General features: G+C 40.2%; 2 protein-coding genes across 2 annotated transcripts in view; one reads left to right on the top strand and one right to left on the bottom strand.

Moving 5' to 3' along the window:
* Positions 1 to 108: 108 nt before the first annotated feature.
* On the top strand, positions 109 to 15,946 carry LOC118419133 (serine/threonine-protein kinase pakF-like). Its single transcript, XM_035825440.1, has 17 exons — positions 109 to 273; positions 444 to 517; positions 2,800 to 2,925; positions 4,622 to 5,874; positions 6,142 to 6,366; positions 8,032 to 8,267; positions 8,609 to 8,919; positions 9,327 to 9,418; positions 9,697 to 9,818; positions 10,147 to 10,283; positions 11,549 to 11,722; positions 12,067 to 12,166; positions 12,452 to 12,532; positions 12,744 to 12,863; positions 13,078 to 13,909; positions 14,175 to 14,299; positions 14,437 to 15,946. The coding sequence occupies exons 2-17, from the start codon at positions 471 to 473 to the stop codon at positions 14,527 to 14,529; spliced, it is 4,074 nt and encodes a 1,357-aa protein (XP_035681333.1). The 5' UTR covers positions 109 to 273; positions 444 to 470; the 3' UTR covers positions 14,530 to 15,946.
* Positions 15,947 to 16,544: 598 nt separating this feature from the next.
* The window catches only part of LOC118419132 (transcriptional regulator ATRX-like), a gene marked incomplete in the record, with an annotated part of 28,407 nt that continues 23,916 nt past the window's right edge, over positions 16,545 to 21,035 (bottom strand). The window contains 8 exon segments of the mRNA XM_035825439.1: positions 16,545 to 18,459; positions 18,753 to 18,833; positions 18,946 to 18,999; positions 19,296 to 19,358; positions 19,596 to 19,664; positions 20,005 to 20,109; positions 20,451 to 20,573; positions 20,945 to 21,035. Of these exon segments, the coding sequence (XP_035681332.1) occupies positions 18,388 to 18,459; positions 18,753 to 18,833; positions 18,946 to 18,999; positions 19,296 to 19,358; positions 19,596 to 19,664; positions 20,005 to 20,109; positions 20,451 to 20,573; positions 20,945 to 21,035 (658 nt within the window).

The following is a 21,035-nucleotide window of genomic DNA, read 5'->3' as shown; positions in this document are numbered from 1 at the left end:
ATATTGTTATCATATAACTTTTCGATTTCACTTCAATACTTATATTCTGAATTTTTGTTTTGTTGTACTATGATTTTTCTTTTCAATATTGAGGTAATATTAATGTAGCACCTCGCCCCCTCACCCAAAATGGAACATTTCATTTCACGCGAAGCATGACGGTACACAAATACCTGCCAAAATGGCGGACTCTGCAAAGTTTGGAACAGACTTTGGGCCGTTTTATTCGTTTAGAAGCTGTTTGGAAAAGGAGAAGCTGATATAATTCGACAGGTAAAAATTTATTGACCATAGGCTTCGTTTGAGTTAATTTCTATACAGTTAACTATCCGCTTTTCCGTAAAATTCGCTTTTTTTTAAGGTAATTTACACCCCACCCCAACCTGGCCTGGTGACCGGTGGGACCGCTATGTAAAATTTTCCGCAATACTTTGTTGCTGCAGAATTCGGTAATGGAGTGATCGTCTAGAATGGCGAAGTCTCAACAGAAGTATAAGCTCTCGGACAAAAACAGACAGTAAGTATGACATACATTTTTCTATGCATTTTAATTTTCATACGTCGACGGACGACGGTAGGTCAAGCTTCAAGGTGATAAGATACACAAGAGAGTAATTGCTCAAGCAACTGGATAGAATTATTAGAAAACTTTTCCCTTGCGTATTTCAATCTTGTTGAAAAAAATCTAGTGCTGCTTCCTGATCCATAAGTACATAAGCTGCAATTTTGGAATTTGCAGACGTCTAAATGGGCTGTTCCAAAAAATGATGGCAGAGCCTAGTAGTAGTAGAGGAGGCGGAAGAGGTTGGATTGGATTTAGACTCCATTAGAGGGAGGGTATGGTTCAAGTATCTGGATTGAAACTAGGATAGGATTAAAAAAAAAATATGCTGGATTAGAGCTAGGATAGTTCATAACCAATTTATGCTAGATTTGAACTAGGGTAGGGTTAAGTTAACCAGTTTATTCTGGATGTGCATATTAGAACTAGATATATAATAATAATAATAATAATGTAATATCGGGTGTATTTTGCAGCCAGTAGGTACCCAAAATGTGGGTAATGAGGCTGTTTAACGTGGTCGAGGCACCTCCTCGAGCATGGGACCCCCGTTTTACGTCCCTCCCAGAAGACGATTTCGTGGAAAGCTTTGTGAGGCTACAGCAATCCGGACGTCCTTGGTTGGGGGACTCCCATCCAAGTACTGTCCGGACTGCACATTGCTTAACTTCCGAGATCGAGGGATCGGGTGTACCAACGCGCCAAGCGGCTAAATGCATGAGATGAATTTTTCTTTGGGTGTAGGGTAGGGTTTGGGTAAACTTATCCCCAAATTATGGATTGGAACTGGAGTAGGGTAACTTAGAGTCTTGACACAGTACTTAGATCAACTTAACATGACCACTGCAAGGTCTGTCTTCCTACGTCCTGAGTCACGCTGTGAGCTGGTGACCTGTTTTGCAAAAAATAGCCAACTAAAAGTCCTACAGTAACCAATTGCAAAATGGTACTTGCCAAAAATGTGAATGACGTCATGTAAGCATATGTGGCCCTCATGAAAACGAGGCGGGCAACAGGCGCCTGAAAAATAGATTGTTCCAAAAATAGGAAATCCCCAATTGATAGCAATACCCATTTCAATTTGATAGCAGTAATAATTAATCTATTGCATTTCAATACCTTAAGGGCTTACGTATGACGTCATCCTGAATCAATCCACACACTGATGTCATCCTTTAAAGTTAGTTGCTATGGCCTTGTAATTATATACTTAAATCTTGTATTTGCTACTTCTATCCATTCATCATATAATGTACATGGACTGACAATTGTGTACGATATTTGAATACTGGATTGCTTTTTTAAAGACTGTTTACACCGTTCAACATAGTAAAGTATAGTACTGTGGTGTCTGTCTGCCAGAAAAGCTGGCCACTCAAAAAAACAATTTTCTCCCCCAAATATGATTGGAGATTGATAAAATGAAATAAATACTACAACTGTACTCTTTACTATGGTGCAGTGGCTACATCACGTCATACCAGGCAGCAACAACTGTGTCAATGTATGCCGTTTCTAGAGATCGTTATTAAAGCTAGTACAGTAGGACTGGAGTCTTGGCCAGGATATTGGGTTTTACCATGCTTGGATGGAGGCCAGCCTGTGGTACTTAGTCTGTGGGAGTTGATGTACAGTCTGTCGGGCTGGTCCCTTTGATTTTCCATTAGTATCACTTGTTTCTGCAGGGGCACTGGCTCAGGTTTTGTCTCTGTCACTCTGTCCCAGCATTAAAGTCTCAACTTAACGTTTTTGATAGAATTTTGAGACAACTTCAAAACAAACTAGTGAATCACTGAATGTGTAAATATTACTATTAGTATTAGTTTCTCAGAAGAAAGGGTACTGAAAGTTTATGCTGGTGAGTAATTTGTGAATATTTGCAAGACAAATCAAATTTGATGCATTATTTAGTAGGTCAGGTCAAGTAATAATGACATACCCATAATGAATTACGCCATGTGATTGCTGGCTGACCTTTGACCTTGATACTCGGTCAATCACTGGCTGACCTTTGACCTTGATACTCGGTCAATCACCATGGTAACACTCATGTCAAAAGTCAAAACTTGTAATATAACCCCAAAACATCTCTTGGCTCTTGCAATTCATCTTTAATTTGTAAAATATGATTTTTTTAAAAGTGGCGAATTTAGGGCCCCCCCTCCGTTACATGTACCTTTTTGACGCCAATGTTTTGCAGGTACATGTAAATGATCATTTTATAATTCTGTGGACAGATTGGTGCTGGACCTGGCCAGGGAGAATGAGGAGCTGAGCAGGGATGTGATGAAGCTGCAGAGTGCACTCGACATGCATCACCGACAGGTCGACTCTGAGAACAAATCTGTGCGGGGGATGATGAGGTGAGACCTACACCTACTGGAAAAGAAGAAATGTTTGCAATAGTTTTATGTTCATGATTTTGTGATGACCTCTCTATACTGTGATCTTAATGCTGTATAAATGTTTTTCTGTCTTCTGCTCACCTACTCCCTTGTTTCAACTACGGTCTTAAAACTACTGTGAACTTTCCTTTTTCTTCCTACCAGGAAATTATATCCCTTCAAACATTTTCTCTTTTATCATACTAATTACCAAATCAGGATCCAAAGACACTTCCAGATATTACTAGTCTCCACAACCGTGTCCTATTCCCAAGTTAGCATTCATCATTCCAGTGCATCTATTGATGAATGGGACGTCTTTATCACTCCCTAGATAGAGTAGAAAGGGAAATTGAGTTAGAAAAAGAACTGCCAATTGACATGGATTTGATGGGAAATAGGATTTCCAAAGGAAGTGATTTGTTATCCTCTTCCAGCTTTATACTTCCTGTAAGTTGAACAAATTATATTTGTATTTTGAGTAAACCTTGACTATACTAGTAGGGTTCATTACTTTACAAATTTGAATGAGTTCATAACACTTACAGCTACATGGAAATTGTGGGGTTAAAAGATAAGGGAGTTGGTATTTGTAATAATCAAAAATCAATAATTGTTCAACCCTAGACCAAATGCCCTACTTGATGAGACAATCTGTTAGCTCATATAATAGCTGGTCGGCTTAACTGCCCTTTGCTGTAACACAATAACCGACAATGATTGGTATATTCTAGAAGTTGTCTAGTTAGTATAATGCTTACTTATGGCCGGGATCAGATGTTAGCTTTTCAATTCAATTGAATAGGGGATAAACAATTAAGGGTTGGGAATTTGGTCCATGCCCATTGCAGATTGGGAATATGGAAAATTTTCTTTATCAATCTTCAACTTCATTATACTAAAGGCAAAATTTGTAGAAGACGTGACTTTCAAAATTTTGCGACAGGGACTAAGTATATAGATAGTTTATAGAATTTGATGAAAGTATAAAAGTAAGATAACCACATAGACTGATTGTTGATACAGGATATGTGGAGGTGTCAAATTGTCAATATCTACACTTCAGAGACTATAAATGGGTCTTTTGGGTCTGTGTTCATTTCCTGTGCAGGAACATTATCAATGATTTTGGCTTAGCACATTTATATGGGCTATGATATACAGTGGTAATTATTTCTTTTATACTAGAAACAAGCAGTATGTACAATGTAGGCTCAAAAGCATAGCATTGATTTTATAATTTATGTTATGCTGCAGTTTTAATGTGAAATTAGGCTAACACTACAAACTGTGCCTTATTTCATTCTACAAACGATAAAATCTAAAACTCATTGGTATTGCCGATAGTATCACCGTACCACCTAATATAGACGATGGCAGCAGAGCAGATGACGCAGTGCGAGTGAAATGATGTTATTTGCCGTTACAATTCCATGGTCACATACAGTGTAATGACAGCGATACTTGGCTGTTATCCCAAACTATTCCAGGCCTGGAGGTACAGATTAATGCTGTTAACTGTCCAGGCAAATCTCTCGTAAGTGTATTGAATTTCTTCTGAAATAGCCTAAAGAGGGTACCTTACATTGGAAATCTGTTAAGTTTCAAGTGATTCTATAAGATTCCATTTAATTTCAAAGAAAGTAATTAGTGATTTTTGTGTGTGAATATTTAGGAAAGCTATAGGCGGAGCTAGGTGGCAGGCGGGAGCACAAGGCAAGCTCACGACCTTCAAATCCATCAGCGACATTGAGGACGACGTCCTAGGAGACATCGAAAACAGCAGGATGGAGAAAAAGAGAGCAGCGTACAAGAGACCGCCGTCTGGAAAGCAGCCGATCAAAAATTCATCGGTCCCAAAGGACAGCACGTTATTATACAATCAGGGGACAAAGGGAAGCGTTGGGAGAGAGCCAACCACTGTTCAGTTAACTGCTGGAGGCAAGACCAAAAGCTCAGAGAGAAAGCCTGTTATTAGAGACAACATTTGTGAGAGGGAAGCAAGGCACATAGAGGGACAAAACCCTGCACTGGGATTCATTGGTATGGATGTGGCGCAGCCTAGTAAAATCCTGAAGAGGCCAAGTTCAGCATCAGGGACAAGGGGACAAAAGGCTGGAAAACTCAAAGGAGTTTTGATTGACAGGAAGCATGGACGATCTCTATCCACACAGAGTAAGGAGACGGGCAGTGATAATGCTGCCAATGGGAAGAAGCAGACACAGAGTATACAAAAGGTATCGTTTGACACAGAAGTGAAAGATGCAGAAGACATTGGCACTGGGGAATCAGAAGAGGCAGAGGTGCAGATCGTAACAACAGGAAAGACATACCAAGACAGGTTGGTCAGCATGAAAGCGAAAGTTTTGAACGACACGAACAACGACCCAGCTAAAGTTAAGCCACAGCGGTACATGAGCAAAACCATCAGTACAAAACTGAAGACAAACTCTGCACAGCCGGCTGCAAGAACCAATCATACCAGGAGAAAAGAAGGTACCGTTGTAAGGTCAGAGGTCCCGACCTCCTGTGACCCAGCAGTTGCAGCATGGCTAGCCAGTCTGAACTTAATGGAACAGGAGAAATACGTCAAGATTTTTGCAGATAATGAAATTGACTTGGAAGGACTGCGACTTCTATCAGAAGACCAACTGGCACGGATGGGAGTCACAGCTATCGGCGCGATGAACAAGATTATGTTTGGAGTCGAACAGCTCAGAAATAGTTTCGATAAAGCAAAGGAGAAATCTACAAAGGCTGAAGCACCAAAAATAGAGAGGAAAGGGCCAATAAAAGGGAAGCCCTTCTCGTCGGGCATGACAAAAAGGCCAGCAAGTAGTGGCACAAGAAGCATGGATGTTGTTGTACCTAAAGAGAGGAAATCCAAGAGGCCTGTGTCTGCTGATGTTGTCAGGAGGTCAAGAGCCGGTAGGTTTTTCCACGATTTTCTTACTGGCCTCATTAAAAGTCTTTTGGTCCCAAAGCATGTATTAGTCCAAGTTTTTTTTTTTCTACAGTCACAAGTGGTGTTTTGTAGTGTTATGGTGGGAGTTAAGCTCACAAAGTACTTTATGACAAGGTGCTTCAAAGTTTCTGATATAACTTATCTTAATGAGGAGATCACGGCATGAGGGTGTGTGTACATGTGAGTGTTCTAATGCTCTAGTTGTGTACCTCACGTGTTATCTATCATAGGTGTGAAACTGGCAGCAGAAAAGGCCAGCCACAGACAGCAGGAGGAGGAAAGGCAGAAACGACAGAAGGAGAAAATAGAGCAAAGGAAGAAGGCAGAGAGAGACAAGATGGCTGCGAGGTTCCTGGAGAAGAAGAAGGAAGCAGAACTGAAGGAAGAGATGACAGCAGAAGACAGGGGGTCTAGTGGTGCCTCTGACTCACCTGACATGGAACTTGAAGATATTGGTAAAGCCTTTGTATTTTTTAGCTCTGTATGCTTATCAAGAACATAAGGTATGACTCTGGGTGCTTTGTTGGCTATGAAAAGCAAGCCTTAATGAATAAGCAAATTGCATCAGCTACAAAAAAAGTCCTACACTTGGAGTTCCACAGATCATAGAAGAACAAGCATACAAGTTTGTCTGGTGGTATATACCATTTTACATCCACCAGAAAAAGGTATTGTGCTTAGCTAGTTTCAGCATTCTGCATTCATCAGTCTTTCATATGATTTCCAGAGTTGTCATTGTTGTGATCCTCACCATTTCTAATGCTCAAAGTTCAAGTTAAAAAGTAGATATATATTTAAACTAGAGTTCAACGAACACATCTCTTCGCCAAATAATCATGCCTTTATTAAGACTTTAACGTCTTATCATGTATTACTAAATAGTACCTACCCCAATAGCAAATGACTGCATGAACGTGTGTTCCTCACAAACCCACAAATGCTACCAAAAACATAACCTTCTCGGCAAACTGGTGACAAGGAAATGATGCACAATGTTGTGATACTTTCCAGCGCAACTTTCATAGTGTTTTGTTAAAATCAGACTCTACCAGACTCTAGCCTGGCCGAATAGTATTCATTTTAGGGGGCCTTGGACTGTGATCAAAGATGACCTCGGGTAGCATCCCTGGTCAATCAGAATTTCATGCTTGTCAGTGTCTGGCTGTCTTGACCTACTTTTTCTCTATTTTTAGACATCTATGGGCCGATTCAATTTCTTTCGGGTGACTCCGTCACAAGTATATTTTTAACCTATATAGAAGTTTCCCTACGTAATTATATCAAATAGATAGTGATTTATATAATTTGCATCTCATTATGTTCATTATCACCCAAAGTAACTACCTACCAAAAACAAAGACTATCCAACAATCTCCTCTGGAGTTATCCTTCTTAAAAGTTACGAACTATAAGACCCACTGCAGTTCCAAACAAGCTGCTAGGGGACCCAAAATTACACCATTCACTCCTAGTCCCAACAGCTATCCACGACTAAAAAATTGTAAACCTGGCACTTCTGGAAAATTTAGGCGCAAGCTTTGACGCTCACTTGCAGTACCAAAACAAGTCGCCAGGAGGCCCATTATCGAACTTGACCTTCCTTTCTGTGTCCCCTACATATCAACAAAATATCATTAGCATTCATCAAAAGCATCTTGAGTTATCTTGCATACAGACAAACGCACTTACATACAAAGCCAGCTACAGCATCATAGGTAAAAGCTAGCTAAACCATTCTCGCACAATCCTTTACACAACCGCTACACACCTACCAAATATCGTAGAAATCGCCCAGCTGCATTTTGACTTATGCTTCCTGAAACAAACCTCAAAAAAATACAAAGCTCGCTGCTGTACCGTAGGAAAACGCCAGGTAAACCATTTTCAAACTAGGCATGCCTTTCGACAACCGATACACACCTACAAAAAATCAAAAAGTTCCATCCACAATTTCTCGACTTATATGTTGTTGACCTACATACAGACCCAAGTCGGCAAAATCATACTCTATCGCCATTGGCGAAGAGAACTAAACATCTGACCTGTTGTTTACAAGAAGCAAGTGAGAAGAATCAGTGCTTGTGATGCAGAATGTTAGCCCTGCCATTTTGTTTTTACAGAGAGTAATGTCGACAGTAGCAGGACAACCTCCCAGGCCAGTATCTGGTCCAGACAACCCCAGGGGATATCCCTGACCCTGGAGGGGCTGGGGCTGGGCAGGTCTACCGCCAGGGGTGGGGAGTTGGACGGCCCTGACTCTGGGAACAGGAAGGAATCAGAGCACAGACCAGACACTGGCAGCAGGACTAACAGGTCTCGACAGAGGGAACATGTATCTGATGATGTAGAGCTGCAGGTGAGAGCAAGCCAAACAAATCCCCACAAGAGACCAATCCTACAAAAATGTAACTGTCAATAGACCATTGCAATTAGCAGTTCAACCAGGGAGGGACTGGCTGTATGTCGGTCAGATATTTGCATTTTTATGTTTTAGTTTGCATCTCTACGCTTTGACGAAGGTGGGCGGAGTTATAGGATTGGTCTACTCCTGTCACTAGGGTTTAAAGGGAATGGATACAGTACATTAAGTGTGCATATAGCAGTCCCTTGCATTTTACATTGTCTAGAAGGAACATTTCTTGTTTGCATGTTAAATAGTTTTGTAAAGTACGTTTATGTTTAATTACTGTTTTTAAGGTAAGCGGTCTACAGCAGAGAGGGAAGGAAAATGAACAAACTTCCAGAGAAATCGTGGACAAAATCCAGCGACAACTGGAGGAAATGCAGATGGTCTACAAATCCAAATCCCCAACATCTCCTCACAACATGGCAGCACAGAGTCATGCTGCTGGTAAAGATTCTGGGGAGGAGATGGATGTCTCTGAGAACACTGGGAACAAGAGGGAAGGTGGGAGTGGCAGGCCTGTTGCCATGACAACATCTCCATCCAAGCAGGACCTGATGAGACAGTTAAGGAAGGAACAGGACAAACATAGGAAGGAGATAAGGTGTGTTCGTCTCTTATTACACATCTGGCAACATAAAGTTTCAAATGAAAAATTTTGATGTAAAGTTTTAGATGATACAGGCAAATCTACCAGTTTAAGTCCATACCCACTCTTTTCCCATTTGGTAATGTATTAAGTGTAATTGAGTGTGTGACATTTACACTCTGGTTTTCAAAGTCTCCTTATGTATATAATGGGAAGCTTTGTTTAATGTATGTATGAAGATTTAAAGATAAAAGGCATAATGTATTCTTGCTTGCACAAGATGATGTCATGAAGATGTAACATTTCCTAAAATCAAACACTTCTTTTTCCAAGTAAGCTCAATGCAATAAGTAAGAATAGGGTAGCTTATTGGTACAGTGATTGTTGAACATCTTCCTGATAATGTTGTTTTTTCCCCTCAGACATCTTGAGTCGGAGCTGAAGAGGTTGAAGTACAAAGATCCCCTCAGAAACTGTCAGATTGTGGAGAAAGACATCATCTATAGCACTAAAGGTCTGCATTTTGCATCTTATGCGGTATTGGTTCCATATGTCATTCGTAAAAGTGAAAGCATACCATGAAACATTGTTATATGGATGCAAAAGAATGCTTTCTCTTCAAAAAGCTATGTTTTTAAAGAATTGTTTAATAGTAATTGCAATGATGATTCTCATGAAATGATAGTATAAAGATGCATGCTTTTGGAAGACATTCAGAGTCAACCTGTTGGTACACACAATGATATAGTACATGCAGTTTGGAGAATGTTAAAAGTTTTGTGTGTTGATCAGATTTGTTAGGTGAAGGAGCGTTCTCCCGTGTGTTCTGTGGTGTCTACAACGGTACAGAGGTGGCCATCAAGAGACTACGGTCTCCCCTTTCTGCTGCTGACAAAAACTACTTTGGTGCAGAGGTACGAGAAATCTATCATTGATTTATGATATAGAAATCATAGACCACATTTTTGGAGGGTTTATACTGTCATGTGGGACAGTGGTATCACCTCTCTACAGAGAATGAACTGGACTGACTTGCGCTTTATATACCGGGTATCATTTTTTTAAAACTAAGAATGGCATTGTAGTTCTTCTTCAACATACCGAGCACTTACGCTTTAAAGTGTTCATTTTTGGCATACCTGCATTGCAAAAAATTCAAGTAGAGTATGTGATACATGTAGAAGGATTTTGTTAGCAAAATGTCGCTACAGTTATAAGTCTAACTAAAGCTGCACTTCCCAGGTGAGCCTCCTGAGGGAGCTGCGTCACCCCCGTGTGGTGCTGCTGCTGGGAGTGTGCACCACGGCAGACCTGCCCATCATGGTGCTGGAGTACATGGCGCAGGGTAGCCTCTACCACTGGCTACACGGGGAGGAAAGGTACTGGCTCAACTTTGTAAATATATCAGTCTCACTGGGCAGCCTCTACCACTGGCTGCACGGGGAGGAAAGGTACAGGCTGGAAAAAACAATGTCTTAACTTTGTAAATACATTTTTTTTTATTCTGTTTTCTTTAGCCAGGGTAGCCCAGCTCAGTGCATTGCACTGCTTTACAGTGGGGCCCTGGATAACACATAATACATGACACATCAGCACCATACATAACATACAAATAATATATACAAAGACCGTTTTCCATAATCATACTTCAGTCCGGTCATGAGGTCAGAGGTCAGCCCAGTTTCATCATATGCTTGAATGTTGCAATGTTGGGAGCCGTTTTTAAAGTCATTGGAAGGTGGTTCCACTGACAAACGCCCCTGTAGCTAAACTTACGTCTTCCACATTCCAAGTGAACTTGTGGCAGCTGTACTGATTGGCTTAAACTATGGCGACTAGGGTAACTGTGAGTCTCTGATACCATATGGAATACATTGAGATAATCTGGCAGTAGGTGGTTAACAGACTTGTAAACTGTATGCAACAGGTGTTCATTTCTTCTAGTTTCCAGAGTTTTCCAGTGTAGACTAGAAAGTTCATCACTACCGATGTGAGACACATGTGAAAGACCAAGTACAATTCTAGCAGCCCGGTTGTGCAGCTTTTGTAGCTTATCTGAAAGGCATTTTCCACAGTTACCCCACACAACATCGCAGTAGTCTAATTTGGGAAGGACCATACAATTGAATAACATCTCAAGGGTATGTTTTGGCAAAACTGGCTTAAGACGCCGTAACACACCTAGTCTGGCCGATACACCCTTGCACAGTTTATCTATATGATCTTGCCACGTTAGGCACGAGTCAAACCAGACACCGAGATATTTAAAGCTGGAAACAACCTCCAAACATGTGCCAGAAAGAGTTACTGTCAGTTTATCAGTACCTAGACGCAGCTTGTTCCTAGTGCCAAATAACATAGCCTTACACTTCTTCACATTTAAAGTCAGTTTGTTTGAGTGTAGCCATACGTCTATGGTCTTCATTCAGTGCTTCGTTTAGGTCACTGATTGAATTCGCCGCGTAGAACAGTGCGGTGTCGTCTGCATATAGACATACCTTCCCATGTTGCAATATGTCGGGCATGTCATTAATGTATAGGATGAACAACAAAGGCCCTAGTACGGATGTAATATACACCACTTGAATGACGTTCACTACAGATGAAGTTAACTAAAGATGTGTGACTGTTGTGTGTTTTCCAGACCAGATCTGGACCATGTGTTGTACTACCAGATAGCGCGGGACACTGCCCTGGGGATGAACTACCTCCACAACAGGAAACCTGCCGTGCTCCATCTGGATCTCAAGTCCATGAACGTGCTGCTGGATTCACAGCTCAGGGCCAAGATCGCTGACTTTGGCTTCTCTAAACTTAGGTGTGTATAATAGATATGGTTTGTTCGTGTGAATTATTAAATAGCTTAAAATCTCCATTATTTTTCAAGAATAAGGCCTCCCAAACTTGCTTTTCTTTGCTTGTATGAAGTTTGATGTAGACCCTCTGTCCTCCTTCCCCCGATAGAATATTGGCTGATCTGAAAATCTCTCTCATGCCAGTAATATATTTTTTTTAAAGCAGACTTTTAAATCTTAATCACCACAAAAGTATACTTACTCGCACAGTAACATCATACTAAATTTTACTATCATTGATATGACAGCAAAGGTGCTTATGATTGTTGCATTATTATTCTTCCCCCCCCTGTCCATACATGTTCAGACATGATGCAGATGTGAAGGCCTCCCAGTCAGGTCACCTGAGAGGCACGCCTGCATGGATGGCACCAGAACTGATCAACCAGGGAAACATCACTACTAAGGTCAGGAGGGGGTGTTTAAGGTTCATAGTAGCTTTGATAGGGAGGCTTTATTGATGCAGCAAAATGTACAGAAACTTTCATATAGTAAACTACAAATTATAAAGTAGAAAAACAAAGTAAGTCTAAGCCTAAGCCTAAAAACTCCACTTTACTAAGCATTAGATATATATGTTGGTATTAGTCAATTAGAAAAATTGAGAATATTCTTATTACCTTTGCAAACAAGATTATACTTTGAGTGTGTTTGTCAACTCTAGACTGAAGTTTATTTTTTCCTCCCTGCAGGTTGATGTTTACAGTTTCGGGATGATTTTGTGGGAAATGCTGACCAGAAAACATCCTTATCTGGGCCTGTCTATGTTCCAGGTACTGGTACTGACTACAATAGATATCCCAGAATCCCCAAAGCAGTTTATATGCTACAGTAGATATACAGACTTAGCTGATATGGGATAAAGCATACAAAGTTTTGAAGTGGCTGTTTTGATTTGTTGACCTCAACTTAAGGCATGTAAAATGACTATGTTTCTCCTGTCAAATGCTAACATGTTATTTGCAACTGTGTGTGTACCTCCAGGTAATGGAGTGTGTGAGGTTGAACCAGAGGCCAGACATCCCAGACTACTGTCCCATCGGTCTGTCCAGGCTGATCGGGTTGTGCTGGGCACACAATCCTGCAAGGAGACCTTCCTTCAAGGTATTTCTGGGGATCTTGCTTTAGAAAGGCCCTGTACAATCTGTGTCTTGAACTGTTTTTCTCATTTATCTTGCGATGATCAGCAAAGCGTGCTGTTGTTTGTTTGCAGATTCTTACATTCAGAAATATCTGCTGGATAGACTGTTTTCTTCTTGATTCTTTGCTCATGACCTCTTAGTACACATTTTAAACCTACTGTTCTGTCATATTCCAGGACATTCTGATTTCCTTGGAATCGCTGTCCTTCCCTCCGGAATGGCGGTCCCTCCTTTCTGCTGCTGGCATCCCCCGCCAAGCAATGGAAGATGCCAACTCAGCTCAGCGAATCATCCACCTTGTCTCAAACTCGGTGGTTCTCAGTAGAGATGAACTTGAAAAGGCCGTTGTGACTGGTGAAGTGCCTAGAAGTAATGATGAGGGATTGGATACTGCAAAGTCGACCAATAGCAATACAGAACAAGAAGAGAAGTTTACTACTGGTGGAAACCCTTGGGCAGACACAAAATTAGATCTAGACTTTGGTAGTTCAAGCGATGATGAAGCTGCTCATGAAGAAAATCATATCAACACAGATAGTAAAAGTGATACTGCAAAGGCTGAAAGCCTGACCAAAAGAACATACAAAATATTAAGCTCCAGAAAGGAGGAACCTCACAAAGTACAAAAATCAGTCCACGTACCAAGAATGTGGAAGGGCACCTGGGTGGACAGTGAAGATAGAATGGAAGCTGAAGCCTCAGATTCAGAATCAGAGGATTCTTTAGAAGCTAGCATCCGGATTGCAGACGGAAATTCAGATCCCAAGAGTGCAAGAAATATTGGAGCCACGATAACAGGGAAGACTGTGCCACCTGCACCACCTCCCCCACCCCCCGTGGCTGACTATGAAAAGTACCTACTGAGGACCTCGTATGCTTCACCTGAGAAACAACAAGTCAAGAAGAAGTCACAGCAGTCCAAAGAGAACAGTGATTGTGAAGGTCAACAAGGAAGGGCAAACAGGCACAAGAAAGGGCCACCAAAGACATCACAGCCTGTAATACCTGGTGGGTAGTGGAATAGACCCAACATTTCCTTTTGAGCTTTATTCAAATTTACCCATCTATTGTGATTGGGACAAAGTGTAATATCCTACTTTCTACATGGTTTATCACCTGTTGTCCCAGTTTTGGAAGTGTTAAACTTGCACTTCAGATGTTGTCAGGGTATACATTTGTAAGTACGTCGTGTACTATAGTTTGTTGTAAAGTTTCAAAGTTTTTGATGAAGGTCCTGTATTTGATGTAAATGTGTCCTTTGTGTTTGTTCCAGCCTCAGTCCTACAGGAGCAGAAGCAGCGGCTACGACCAGTGGACCTGACACGCCCACAGGAGCTGCCCGACATCAGCAGGGTGGGGCAGGACAGGCTGGTCACCATTGCGGAGATCCTCAAAAAGGTACTAGACTAGTGTACTCAACTACTCACTCAATGGTCACCATGTAACAAAACCTGAATAAGAAACACATGCCTTTCAACTTCCCTTATGATTTGGAAGAATGAGCACTGACTGTTCATCTCTTGCCTACCCTTCAGGCTGTCGGTGAGCGGCGTGTGGCCATGAACATGGCAGACGACATCCACAGCATTGAGCAGTCCTATTCTGCAGTCTGGTCTGTGGACAACTGACAACCACCTGTCCCTCCAGCAGGCTTCATTCTGGCCACATCTACACTGCTTCAACACTCCCGTTGCTGTGGGCTCATCTCTCCAAAGGACAAATCAACTGGGAGAGTTTTAATCCACGATGTTGAACACTTTGTGTTGCTTTGTTAGAAAAGACGGACCTTTTTTCATATTCTCACTCACTTCTGCATCAGGTGGAAAAAAGCTGCAAGCTTTAAAATACACTCAAGTCAAATGAACTGGCCTGCAGTACTGCAACATTTTGTTCGATAGAACTGTTTATTTGTGCACACATTGAGATGGAGTTTGATATTTGATGTATAGTGTAGCTCCAGTTCATGAGGCTTTGCACACAGGTGAGCCTTGTGCACAAAGAGAAGTGCCTGATTTAATGGTTACTGGATCTACTAGGTGATTGTGAAAAATTTGATGGTCCCACTGAGGTCACTTCAGCTTAGTTGCAAAAATGTATTTGATGTATAGATATATACTGATTACCATTCCACAGCGTGCCAGCGAATATTAAAGCAGATGAGGCATTTGAATGTCAAATTTCTTCCTGTTTACCTACTGGTTACCATGCTGCAAAACTTGTATAGCCTGGGAAATTTTAATATTGGTATTTTTTTCTGTATTTGTGTGCTATTTTGCAAAAATAAGTTTTGCACATTTTTTCTTCCAAAGATAGCTTCTCTATCATCTGTACATTGTAACAGTTAATTTATTAGTAGGAGTGGTTTACTGCTCCTTAAATACACACTATAGTTGCTGTGGAAACTGTGAGCAATGAAGAATATTACATGACAAAACAAGCATTCAACAACCTCATGCAAGTACATGTACCCTTACCAATAAAGCTGCTCTAGAAAGTAGATATTGTTGGACTGGTTACATGGACATTGTAAGAAAATAAGCTACATGAATTGTAATGGATCATTCGAGAAATGGGCTTGAACTTGTACTAACAACTATGACTTTTGCTGTGTCCTATGAAAATTTGAAGTTACCATTATCATCCATATGATACAGATCAAATGTGCATATATGTACAAATGTAATATGCAGTTGAGTAACAAAGTTATCCATTCAACTTTCATTGTTGATATTTGCAGAATTTCTATTAAGCATCTCAAAATCTCAGCATCTTAATTAAAAGTTGCACTCAATGAAGTAGAGGTTTTTATTTTATAGCATCTGAATTAAGATTTTAAGTTTAACAAAATCTTCTCTGAAATGAGTCAAGCCTTTCATAGCTTAATTGAGGGATAGTTTATGTATTCAGCAATTTCATCAGAGATTTAGTACATAAACTTTACAGGAAACTGCAGTCAGGGTACAGAAATGTTAAAGACAGTGGTACAATATAAATAGTGCAAACACTGAACATTACAGAATCTTTGAATTAAATATGCTGCTTGGAGATCTGGGCATTTGTCATTACTTACTTAGTCTTAGTAACTCCCACGTCATGTGACTGTCACCTGCCCCCTCTGTATAGCCAACCCCCTTTCCCTACTGTATTCCCCTTTCTTACAAAGGATTTGATTTTTTAAACTTTCTTAGTACATGTACACGGTTAAAATGTATCTACTAACTGTAATGCACCAGACAGAAAAATCCATATTCTCCAGTTAAAACCCTTCCTCTGAAATCTGCTTATTGTTATTGCCATTACTTGCTGACCTTATACATTTGTAATAGGAAACATGCAAAAAAACCTTTGACAGGTCTATATTCGCTCAAAAGAACAGTTTTAGAGGATCATGTACAAACTGGCAATTAACTTTTTTTTAAATTGATGCTCAGTAAGTGGAGGTGACTTTTTTTAATAATTCATATCACAGATGACAACAAAAACTGGCTGAACACAGAAGATGGGTGTCACCTTATTTCTATAATAAAGCAGTAATGACTTCTAAGTGAAATAGTTAAATAACCTATTTGACTCCACTTTTTCCACCATATCTTGCAGTTGTAGGTATCCAATAGAGGTGGGAGAAGTACAGCATTTAGACAAGTACTTTATGTGAGCTTTAATCAATTTGGAAGCTTTTTACAAGAATTCTTGGCCGTGGGTTACATTTGAATGTTGGACACAATTGAGATATAAACTTTCATGTGATGTTCTATAGTAGACTCACATTGCAACATTTTGTCCTTAAAAACAATATGAATATCAGTCATACTTTGTGTGCTTCTATGAAAGATCTAATATAAATCATTAATGTGAGATGACTTGGGTATGTAACGTAACTGGCCGTACAGTGGATTTAAGTATATCAATCTCCAAAATGCATTCTAAAATCAACATAATGCTTTCACACTAATCTCCACTTAAATGAAGGGTTAACATATTTTAATTGTGTGCTTTAACTGATTGTTTCAATAATGTAAATGTACATACATACACATACAAGCTTATTTATTGTGCAGTTATCCTATTTAACAATAACACTTTCTCTTTTGGAATATGACACAGCTACAGTATGTGCAAGAAATATGTTGAAATCAACAGCAAACTTCTGCATCAAGGAACTTATTATAACTAAATGAATTCTACATGTATATGTTGACCAAAAACTGCACTTGACTTACACATAACTCAGTATGCCCAGTATTGATGTGTGGCAGAATTACTGTAACAGTAGATTAAAGAAGTTTTGAGAGGCTGATGCATTTCAATCAGTTGTTTACACCCCCTTTCCACATGAAGCCTTCATAGATAAAGAGGGAATTTTTCCAAATTTTGTTGTCTACTAAGTGTCATTTTCAAACTATGAAATCAAGAGTTCACATACGTACATTTTGGTTACTGTATGGCCACTCAGTCTAGTGGAAAGGGGGCCTTCGTATGTTAATGCGAGCCTAATGCTAACTTGGCACTTGCACAAGTGTGGTCCCTTGGTATCTTTTCCTATGCTATGCTATTCACTCCAAAGATAACAGTCGTACTAGGATTTTGAGTCAGTCAACATGGTTTACCCTGTATGATACAGTGATCTAGAAAAACAAAACGGGCAATTGAATACTAATATTATGTATACATTTCATCAATTCAATTGGTGGTGTCAAGAAATAAAAATAAAAGTCATTGATTAGTATATTAATACAGTTGATAAAATTTCAAACTTGTTTTTCAGCAGGTATGATTCCTGTGGTTTTCTTGGATGGGGGGGTCTCATCATACTGCACAGGCTCCATCTTGGAAACAACACAACTTTCTCATTGATTAATGATTTGCAACTGAGAATCAACATGTTGAACTTGCAAGACTTTTAAAAACACAAGAACCTGCCATAAATACTTGATATTTTTTCATACAAAACTAACAGAACATGTCAATAACACCTACAATACCTGACAGCTCCTTTTATTTCTTTTATGATACTACTTTGAGATGTTTGAGCAATACAATTACTGGTTGATACAAATCTTAATGCTTACTTGTCAATCGGACATTAAAACTACAACAAGTGACACTAAAATCAATGTACATGTATATCATATAATTATGTACACATGTCTGCTAGTGGATCACTGTGAATCTTAACTCTTGTGGTTTAGAGGGTAGAAACTTTCACAATTCTGTTCATCCTTTACTCAAGTTGAGTACAGTTATTGAAATAGCATGGTTACATCATCAATAACACGGTTCTGTACTATACAAGACTGCTAGTCCTGATGTCTGACATGTACACAGCATCACAAGGGCTAAGACTCTCAACAACATCAAGACTTGAAGATTGACACTGATCGGATAACATACAGTAGTACTATGTGCAGAATACCGTCCTTCAAATCCGTTGTAATCTAATGTACTACTAGAACATCTATGTGAGAAGAAAATAAGCTTTAAGATGTTCAGTTTTTATCAGGGGAGTCCAGAATGATGATTGCATCGTCATCAGCTCTGCTTCCCGAGGGTTGCTGCATCTGAAAAAAGAGGTCAGTTAATATATAAGCTGAAAATGACGTCAAATATTATGTTCTGAGGTGGATACTCACTCTACTACACAATATAAAGGGTTCAGATTTCTTAAAGCTCAATCCATTATCAAGAATTACTACAAATTGGATAACATCGGTCACTGCTTGGTTTGCAAGAAAGAGTTAGGCCTATGTCAAGGGTTTTTTCTTTATTACATTGTATATCATAAATCTTTCAAACCCTCCCATTCTACTTCACATTTAGGGTGGCAGGAGAACAAAGAAAGATTTCAGCTCACATTTGCACTCCCGTTGCGTCTGCTTTCCTGAATCATAGCAGCAAGCGTCCCCGGCTTGGCTGGCTTGGGAGTTGGCAGTTGCTGGTAACAGACAAGATTACAATCAATACACCAACTTACAACATGAGATAAATGGTAAAGGTATGCTTAGATTTCACAGATAAGACAATGGTAATGTGAAGAATGTACACACCATATTTGCACCACCTGCCAGCATGGCTGCTACAGACTTAGCGGGTCCCTGGTGCTGGAAAACAACAGACAAAATATGTACATCTGTACAAAACATGAGGTACAAAGAATACAACCTGATAATTCTTATTTGATGTGTAGGATACAGTATGGATACCATATAAATCAAACAATGAAGAAACAGAAAAAAACAGCTTTCAAAAGAGTATGATAAATCACATAAAAAGCACCTGTGCCCTTTCACATCTAGTAGAATGTTGTGCCCAAACTTGTCTATAGGAATCTTTTGTTGTGCCAATGTTCAAATTGCAATGTTTCCTGTCCTACTTTACATTTCTAGTACATTTGTACCTTTAATCCGTCAGTTTCTGCTATGAATGAAGCTAGTATTTTAGAACGGTCGCCTGAGGCTTTCTGCAACACGCAAAGATGATGGTGACATGTGGTGAAGTGGGAAAAAATAAACAAGAACTGTGAAAAAGACAAATAAAAGATGGAGAATGGTAACAACAGAAAAAGATAATAATAAGGAAGTGAGCTTGTGGTGTGTTTCTGTATTGAGTTCTAAAAATAAAAACAGAATGAGAGTCATACTTTAGAATATTGTATTTCCTGTTGTAGGTTCCAATTCTATCATGGCATAAAACCTACCTGTGGATGGACCAAAGCTTGTACTGTTGCACGCTGTTGGTTACAAAGGGCCTCGTAACGACGGATGGCCTGGAGAAAGGCAGCAACAAAAACATACACAAGTTCAGTCAAAAGCATGGATATAGGAACGCTTAGTAGCTTTTTGCCTACATAGTTGGCTGCGAAAATGTACAGTTAACTTCAATCTATATCAACCCATCAATAACATAGCAGTATTACGTGCACAGGTGAAACAATTCCCTTAGTTTTCTACTGTCAAAACCCTTCTCATACCTCGCATGCCCATTCTTATTTCCGTCACCCTTGACGAACATAGTTGTGCAAGCACCACAGCTGCTGGTAGTCAAGCGCGCAGAGTGAGCACAAATGTGTAACTTATTCTGCCCAACTGTTATTCTACAGTACTCACAGCCATTCTCTCCTCGTGCATCTGCACCTGTCTCTTCTGCTGTTCCTGGATATACACCGCTCTCTGCGCCAAGGCATCACGTGACAGGTGGGGGTACCGCTTTTGCTACAGGAATAATACCACAGACACTCAACAATACTGAACACAAAACCATCTACTAACACAGTCTGTACCTTCCTGCACAATGATTGATATACAATTCTTATGTCTAGCCATACTGAACTTTGAAAAAGCAGCACAAGTGCAATAGTGGTTGAGTAGCAGTGTCATGGTTGTTGCATAGGTTTGTCAAGAATGTTTTACTTTTCTTTCTGTCCCTTTAGCAAAACAGTTTCTCTAGGAATGGGCCACACCAGTCCTATTTCTCCAGGTGTCTAACAAGACTTGCCTGTATGCCTATGAATTCTCTTAGATCACAGGAAATACAAGTCCTCTGTGTTCCTCACCTGATCTAGAATGATCTCCGCCAGAGACATGACCGCCTGAGGTTGGGGGCGGGATCTCTCCACGTTGATCTGACGGTTCATGTTGTCCATCTGGACACCCAGCTGTTGACCATAATTGTAAGCCTAAAAGAGAAGGAAAAAAGACAATCAGAGATGGCAGACTTCTCCCCGTCCCTCTATGTCAGCAGTCCCTATGGCATTATTGCCCATGCAGCTTCAGAAACACACACACACACACGCACACACACACACATACGTGCACATGCACACACATGCAGGCAACCACCCATATGTGCACATGGACACACACATGCACATACAGAGTAGCTACAATACTTCACTCCTTGGGGTGTAGAAAAGATATCAACTAATTTTGCAGAGGATGTGCTACAAGTAGGACAGAGCCCATCTCCATTCCCACATGCCACACGTGTGTGCAAGCACTACAGCAGGAGGCTAGTCCACAGACCAGTTAGAGGTTAGAACAGACTCACGTATAACGATGTGCCGGCTACCTGATGTCCAGCTTGTATGGCAGCCTGCATCTCTCTCATCCTCTGTTCCATCTGGAAGTTGTTCAGCTGG

This window comes from Branchiostoma floridae, chromosome 7, assembly GCF_000003815.2.
Source record: "Branchiostoma floridae strain S238N-H82 chromosome 7, Bfl_VNyyK, whole genome shotgun sequence".
Classification (NCBI taxonomy): Eukaryota; Metazoa; Chordata; class Leptocardii; order Amphioxiformes; family Branchiostomatidae; genus Branchiostoma; species Branchiostoma floridae.
Note: the sequence above shows the minus strand (reverse complement) of the source record. Positions and strands in the feature narration are given on the sequence as shown.

Excerpts from the sequence above, each read along its gene's own strand:
- LOC118419133 (XM_035825440.1), top strand. The coding sequence starts at position 471 with ATGGCGAAGTCTCAACAGAAGTATAAGCTCTCGGACAAAAACAGACA. Across the intron at positions 6,367-8,031 it reads CATGGAACTTGAAGATATTG|AGAGTAATGTCGACAGTAGC; the intron begins GTAAAGCCTTTG and ends TTGTTTTTACAG. Across the intron at positions 12,864-13,077 it reads CAAGGAGACCTTCCTTCAAG|GACATTCTGATTTCCTTGGA; the intron begins GTATTTCTGGGG and ends GTCATATTCCAG.